The sequence below is a fragment of the Malaclemys terrapin genome, chromosome 3, assembly GCF_027887155.1.
Source record: "Malaclemys terrapin pileata isolate rMalTer1 chromosome 3, rMalTer1.hap1, whole genome shotgun sequence".
Taxonomy (NCBI): Eukaryota; Metazoa; Chordata; order Testudines; family Emydidae; genus Malaclemys; species Malaclemys terrapin.
Window position 1 is genome coordinate 33475619 of NC_071507.1, and position 8358 is coordinate 33483976.

The 8358-nt window shown below is 42.8% G+C and overlaps 1 protein-coding gene across 1 annotated transcript in view; it reads left to right on the forward strand.

The window, feature by feature from the left end:
* Nucleotides 1-8025, forward strand: part of STPG4 (sperm-tail PG-rich repeat containing 4) — a 28469-nt gene extending 20444 nt beyond the window's left edge. Inside the window, exons 6-7 of the mRNA XM_054022741.1 lie at nucleotides 6464-6568; nucleotides 7909-8025. Coding sequence (XP_053878716.1) covers nucleotides 6464-6568; nucleotides 7909-8025 — 222 coding nt within the window. The remainder of the gene's footprint in view (nucleotides 1-6463; nucleotides 6569-7908) is intronic.
* Nucleotides 8026-8358: the final 333 nt, after the last annotated feature.

The window sequence follows — 8358 nt, forward strand, 5'->3', positions numbered from 1 at the left end:
AGTGACTTTTGCATCACAAAAGCGCAGTATAACCACTATGGTTAAGAAAGCCTATCACCTTTATTTTGGCTGCAAAATTGGAGATCAGGACAAGAGGTGGCCCCCACACATATGCTGCAACACTTGTGCAACAAATCTTCACCAGTGGTTGAACAGGAAAAGGAAATCTATGCCTTTTGCAATGCAAATGATTTGGAGAGAGCCAACAGATCATACCACCAATTGTTACTTCTGCATGGTGCCTCTAGTTGGAAAAGCTGTGTCAAAGAAGAAAAAGTGGACTGTGCATTATCCAAACATTCCATCAGCTATACGCCCAGTACCCCACGGAGAAGGACTGCCGGTTCCTGATGCACCAGAATCATTCTCACTTGAGTCAGACGAGGAAGAGGATGAAACTTCTGGTCCTGAACCATCAATGTCACAGGAGCCACATTTTCTTCCATCCTCCTCCTCTGAACCACACCTCATAACACAAGGTGAACTGAATGACCTTGTCAGGGATTTGGAACTACCCAAGAGTAAGGCAGAGCTGTTGGGCTCCAGACTACAGCAGTGGAATCTCCTGGCAGGTGAGGTTAGGGTTTCCATGTTCCGTGACCGTCAAAAGGATCTTGTCCCATTCTTCTTCATGGAAGGTGATCTAGTAGCCTGCAACAACATCGATGGTGTGATGGCAGCCCTCAACATCGTTCACAATCCAGATGAGTGGAGACTGTTCATTGATTCATCGAAGACAAGTCTTAAAGCTGTTTTACTGCATAATGGTAATGTTTTGCCATCAATTCCAGTTGGTCATGCAGTCCATATGAAGGAAACCTATGACAACATGAAACAACTTTTGAGGTGCATAAACTATGACCAACATCAGTGGCAGCTTTGTGGCGATTTGAAGGTTGTTGCTCTCTTGCTTGGTCTGCAGACTGGATACACAAAGTACTGCTGTTTTCTCTGTGAGATTCCCATTACATCAAGAAAGATTGGCCACTCCGACAGTCATTTGAGCCTGGGAGGAAAAGTGTTCAGCATCCACCACTTGTTGAATCAAGGAAGATTTTGTTACCACCCTTACACATCAAGCTGGGTCTGATGCAGAACTTTGCCAAGGGCATTGACAAAACACAAGCAGCTTTCAAGTACCTCTGTGGAAAATTTCCAAGTTTAAGTGAAGCTAAGATAAAGGAAGCTGTCTTTGTTGGTCCTCAGATTTGTGAACTTCTTCGAGATGATGCATTTGACCATGCACTGCGTAGCAAGGAAAAGACGGCATGGAAAGCCTTCCAGTTAGTGGCAATAAATTTTCTCGGAAACAACAAGGCAGACAACTACAGGTTGTTGGTGGAAAACCTCCTCAAGGCATACAAAAGCCTTGGTTGCAACATGTGACTAAAGATACATTTTTTGCACTCTCATCTAGATTTTTTTCCACCGAACTGTGGAGCAGTGAGCGACGAGCACGGCGAGCGATTTCACCAGGACATTGCAACAATGGAGAAACGCTATCAGGGCAAATGGAGCCCATCAATGCTTGCAGACTATTGCTGATTAAACAGGACAGGTGAAATATTATCATGTAAAGCAACCATAAACACATGGAAAGACCTAGGTTTATGATTTATGATTAAAACTCTACTATCTACACAATATACATAGACATAAAATGTAAAAACTTAAATAGCTTAGAAACAGTAGCCCAATCAGTTGTTTTAATTGTCATATTTGAATTCAGCACATCAAAATACATAATAAATAGCACATTTTATCTCTGAAGCAGACGACTTCTCAAAAATTGTAGACCAGTGAAATTAAAGTAGTACTCGGCTTCTTGTTTTCATTACACCATTCATTTAATGTTTAGTAAAACATTTGCTGTGACTTAGACATTATCATCTGCATCAGTTAAAGTAAATGTAAGTATATAGTCAGCTGTGATTGCAATTCTATTCCAATACATTTACTTATCTTCACAAAGAAATGTTCCATAACTCAGTACTATACACTAAGGGCCAGATTTTTACAAATATTTAGACGCCTAGTGAGATTTTCAAAGGCATCTAAATACCTTTAAAAATCTGTCCCTAAGGGCCTGATTCTGCAGCTTTACTCATATGAGTAGTTCCTCCCTCATGCATTGGCTTATGTGTACTTGTATGTGTAAAAGTTGGGTGATTCTCCAATATACAAATGTCGATGGCTTATAATAGAAGAGCATGGTTTGAAGAGCGTATTAAAATTAGGGCGCCATCAGAATTGAGAAACAATCTTCTCCTTTCACTTCTAAAATAGTAGTTTGGCATTTACATTATAAAATATTTTTCCTTTGGTTCATTCACATTCTAGTAGTTGCACTGGGGAGGTTTTGGATCTACAGGTACATTCCAGGCATATTGGAAAGCCAAAGTACTAAAACTTAATACATTAAACCAAAAACCCTCTTAATCAACATCTGTGCTTAGTCTTCAGAGTGTGATTGGTGCCACAGTTTCAAAGAGCTATTAAACATGCAGGTTGTTTAAAGCTGAAAACAAGAACTTTTAATGCATTAAGAGAATTCATATCAGATTGTTAAAATATTTTGAACTAACTTTTCAAGCTATGCATTTTAAGGGATTATCTAGCCCCAAACTACATTTGCTGTTGATGGCCAACAGAAAGACCATGAGTCACTCAAGGCACGTAACCACTGTGGCTACTGCTGTCCTCTATTTAAGTGAGAAATAATTGCATTTTTTTACAGTAGCATAGCTGTGAGCAATTTGACACCGGGAGAATCCTGACTTAACTGAAGTCAATGGCAGAACTCCCATTGTTTTAAATGGAATCAAAATTTCACTCACAGTCTAACCCTGCCCAGCTGGGCTCAGTGGAATCATGTTGGCTTGTGAGAATCATGGGACCCAGTGTATTCCTAATGCTCTCTGATGAGGGAAGTGGGTGGGTCCTTTTCAGGCTGGCTGATGACAGTGACTCAAATATGGGTAAGGTACATTTATTTATAACTATGATTCTCAGGTATTTGCATTGCTCTATGTTGTCTTATGCACTCTTTTTATATACATAAGGCCAAATTCTGCCCTCAAGTAAAGTAAATAGGACTACTTATGCTGTGGTTCCTATGCTGTGGAGATGCCTTCTGCAAGCAGCTGAGCTTCCTCAGCTCACAGATAGTGCTTAGCCCTGCATTCCTCTCACTTCAGTGGATTTACACTAGGGATGCACTTGGCCCAATATTGGACTCTCTGTAGCCTAAACATGTGCATTTTAAGTGATTGGAAACAAAAATCTGCATCTGTTATCACAACGTAAGCTATCAAACCCACAGGAGAACAAGAAGTTGTTACAACCCAGGATGGGCTCCATCTGGTGGGCACTCACCAGGCTGCTGTAGTGGACCTAGGCTTGTGTCCCATGTGCTCTTCTCTTTCTCGGGCTGGGCAGAGTTTAGGCAGTATCTCTCTGGTGCTGGACCTCTAATCATATGCTCCAGGTGCAGACCCCATGTCTGATACCTCTCTTGCTAGTGCGACCCAACAGTCCAAATGAAAGGGCCCAGAAGCTAGTTCCAACTCTCCCAAAGCAGTTGTTGAGTCCCATCAGAGCTGCAGACCCTCTGGTTTACAGCTTTACCCTACAAGGGCTATGTGACAGTGAAGTCACGTAACAGACTCTGCAAAAAAATTGTACACACATGCTGTTAGGCAGTACAAAAGATATGTATATCTTCAGAAAAAACAAGAACTGCATGCAGATTTCTGCCTCAGTTTCCTCACCACCCTAAGAGCCGCAGGACATCCTGGATTATTCTGCCCCTGGTTTACTCATAAGAACATAAGAATGACCATACTGGGTCAGACCAAAGTTCCATCTAGCCCAGTATCCTGTCTTCTGACAGTGGCCAATGCCAGGTGCCCCAAAGGGAATGAACAGAATAGGTAATCAAGTGATCCATCCCCTGTTGCCCATTCCCTGCTTCTGGCAAACAGAGGCTAGGGAAACCATCCCTGTCCATCCTGGCTAATAGCCATTGATGGACCTATCCTCCATGAACTTTTTTGAATGCTATTATAGTCTTGGCCTTCGCAACATCCTCTAGCAAGGTGTTCCAGAGGTTGACTGTGCATTGTGTGAAAAAAATACTTCCTTATGTTTGTTTTAAAGCTGCTGCCTATTAATTTCATTTGGTGACCCCTAGTTCTTGTGTTATGAGGGGGAGTAAATAACACTTTCTTATTTACTTTCTCCACACCAGTCATGATTTTATACACCTGTATCATATCCCCCCCAGTCGTCTCTTTTCCAATCTGAAAAGTTCCAGTCTTCTTAATCTCTTCTTATATGGCAGCCGTTCCATACCCCTAAGCATTTTTGTTGCCCTTTTCCAATGCCAATATATCTTTATTGAGATGGGGCGACCACATCTGCACACAGTATTCAAGATGTGGATGTACCATGGATTTATATAGAGGCAATATGATATTTTCTGTCTTATTATCTATCCCTTTCTTAATGATTCCCAACGTTCTGTTTGCTTTTTGAACTGCTGCTACACATTGAGTGGATGTTTTCAGAGAACTATCCACAATGACTCCAAGATCTCTTTCTGGAGTTGTAATAGCTAATTTAGACCCCATCATTTTAGATGTATAGTTGGGATTATGTTTTCCAATGTGCACTACTTTGCATTTATCAACATTATCATCTGCCATTTTGTTGCCCAGTCACCAGTTGTTGCTCCCCCTTTTCTTTGCTGGAGCGAGTCCTTTTTAAAAATTGCAGTCCTCTTTGTCTGGCGACCACTCTGAGCTGCTTCAGGTCCCTCATCAAGTGATCTGTTGCTTGGTCACAAGCTCACCTGGAAGCACAGTTTCCCCTATGTAGTGGCCAGCTCGCTGACTTAGAGATCTTCCATTTGAATGGAAGACTATTCAAGTTAATGACTCTTGATCCTTTTCCACTGTTAGCTCTCTGCTGGGCACAGGACTTTCTACTGGACCTCAAAATGGAGCTTAACAGACAAGCGTGAAGATGTACTACTGTTTAAAGTCAAAATATCATTCACAAAACAAAATATAGTTTGTAGGGCCCAGAGCCCCAAAGGGACTTAGGCATTGCAATGCTCAATGTCACAGCACCTAACTTTTAGTCTCCTAGAAAAATCATAGGAACAACACTGATCCACAAAGCTGAGTTAGGCACCAGCTCCTATACAATGAATGGGGAGAGAGAGGCACTTTAGAATGTGATCCACAAAACCCAGCACACTGGGGATGGGGGGGAGGGAGGAGCTGCCTACGATAGCCCATAGGAGATGCTGACAAAAAGGGAGCTGCTAAACTCCAACATTCTCAGGAAGATAGTCACCTATCTTTGCTTAGCAGTCCATGAATGGCAACATGCCACCTGCAGTCAGGCAGCTTAGGCACCTAAAGTGTTCCTTGGAGGTATGAGTTAGGCACGTGCCTGGTCCACACAAAACAGCCAGATGTGGAGGAGCCCACCTTATAACTTTTAGTTTGGTGGTTAGAGCAGTCACCTGGGATGTAGGAGAGCCAGATTCAATTCCCCCTCTTCCCAATGGGGCAGAAAGGATTTGAACGAGAGTTTCCCACCACCTCTCAGGAGGGTGTTCTAACCACTGAGCTGTGGGATACTCTCAGACTTGCCTCTTGAAGCTATTTCATTGTGGAGAAATAATGAAAGTAGCTGGAGCAGGGGTGGGTCTCCCACTTCCTAGGTGGCTGCCTTAACTACTGGATTACAGAAATCTTTTAGGGTAGATTGTGCCTGGCCCAGGCATAAGGAGCTTAGAAGATATGAGGACCCACAGGCAGTTACAGTCCTCTTGCTCATGCCCCCTGGACTGCTTGACCTCCCCATATGATGAAGGAATGTGTGACGCAGCACTCACTACCATGCTCACTCTCCTTTAGAGAGGTTTATTAGTCCAAACATAAGCACATAGCAGATAGACAGTTCCTCAGCTCACCGTGTGTCCTAGAATTTCACATCCTCCCCTCCCGGGGCCAGCCAGCTGCCTTCTCAGGGCCAGTTCTCATTCAGGCAGCCCTACCCTCCTTCTGGAACACCAGCCCAGGGTTACCTCCCTGAGCACCTAGCTCTTGTTCCAGGGATCCGCCACCAGCCTGCTCCAGTCATTCCTCCTCTGCCTGCCCTCTGACAGGCCTTGATAGCTCCAAGTGTAGTCCTGTCCTCTTTAGTTGGTTTATTTGAGCTCACCTGCTCTGACACAGGAACTGTGGCTGGAGGATGAAAAGCCATGGCAGAAATGGTACATATGTGCACTAGTGTGGGTTTTGTGTAGTATAACACCATTAATTATTGTAATTAGATAAAATATGTAAACAGAATATTTCACCTTAATTTGACAGCAGAAGAGAAGCTATGAACTGTTCCAGCTGGTGGGAATGCACCTTTAAGAAATCCACTTTTGGTTGTGTTGTAGAAAGAAGGGCCAGGGCCAGGTGAATATGAAATGAAGGAAAAACCACCTCATCCTGTATCTTCATGTTTCCAGTCCAAAGTGCCTAGGTTGCAGCCAGTCCGTTCAGTAAGTAGTCTGAAATATGAACCAATCTATAGGGTATGTCAACTGCCTGAAATTAATCATGCAGAGTCAGTGTTTAAAGCAACAGTTACAAAGTATCACTCTGAGACAGTTACTAATGATTAGAAAGGTAGGACTTTGGACTAAAGAAAGAACACACTTCAAAGGAATGTTAGCTACAAAAAAACTTTGGAAACTAGTATGAGCTATTGAATATTTCCCCCTTTCAGCCACTGGGGTAAATCCAGCCTATGTTGGTAGCCACCCAAAGTCATTCTAGTTCTCTGCCAGCTATTGGGTGGCCTATATGGAATAGGTTTGTTGTGTTAATTTGGTTTATAAGCTTTTCTTGGGAGCAAGGAGGGAGACAGAGAGAACTTTTGGAGAAAAACTAAATTACATTGTTGTGTGAGAATACAGGAGGCTGAGGAAAGTCAGTGTAGCCTGACGAAGAGGTGCAAAGTGATTGCACACTTGAGGAGTCATAGACCACCTATCATGGCCTTCAAAAACCTTAAGAATGTGAAAGGGAATTATGGGGTTTCTGAGTAGGAATAAACTTTGGGAACAGAGCTTGTTCCCTCCCACAATCTCATTTTCTTTGGTAGAGCCACATCACATGTTAAATAGCATTGCCTTGTGTTTTCAATAAAGTGTGTGAAGCATTCTATGACCAGGCAGCTGCTGTGATGTGACTGCTCCTTGTTACACTGTTCAGAATCGTCTCATTATTACTTTGTTCTCCCCTGTCAGACTGTCATATCCACCTCTTGTTTTTCATCTTGAACTTTGGCACTGATTCTGCACATGCTTATGCAAATATGTAACTTTAAGCACATGAGCAGATACATTGAAATCAGTTGGATTACACACATGCATAAATATTTAAACTATAGGGGTCTCTTTGTAAGCTCTTTCTGGACCATCTCTTTATTATTGGAGGCAGCAGGACCTAGAAGATAGATTACTGAACTGGGACTTGGGAGATCTTGTTTCTATTCCCAGCTTTGACACTGGCCTGCTGGGTGACTATGGGCAAGTCATATCACTACTCTGTGACTTGGTTTCCACATCTGTAAAATGGGGATCATGATACCTACCCCATTTGCAAAGTGTTTTGACAAATACAGCCGAAGACCGCTATACGAGAGCTAAGTATTATTATCTGTTTGCTCAATGAGGCCTGATCCCTATTTACAGCCTTAGGCACTAGTGCAATATAAATATTACAAGTAGTAATAATGATACGTATTTTCCTTTTGCACTGCTACTAATGGGGTATATTGTTCTTTATTCCACACACATCTCCCTCATTTACTTACTTGTTTCTTTCATTTTTATAGAAAATACCAGGTCCAGGAGCTTATGAGCCCACAAGGCAGTTTCCAAAGCAACCACGAACTATTGCGAGCTTGGGTCACGAGCACAGCATCTTCTTTAGCAACACATTTGGGTTTTAGAATAAAAGAAAGCCACATCCTCTCCCTCCGTCCTTAGAAACCCATTCTTCACCCCTCTGTATTTGCCCATGATGCTCTTACCATTAGAAACTCAGCATTTGCCAACAGTTAACAAAGTGGGACCTGAGCTAGAGCAGGAAATAAATGTGCTAAATATAGACAAAGTGGGGGAGCCATTGGCAAATGTTGCCTCTTCAGTGGCAACCACAGTATGTGTGGTGTCCCGCCCCTCCCCCCCCGCCACCAGGGGTGCTGTGATATTTCATATTTGTAAGGTGTTATGTGCGTGTTTAAGTATTAGGCATGGAGCACTGGAGGGAAAAGAGGGCAGGA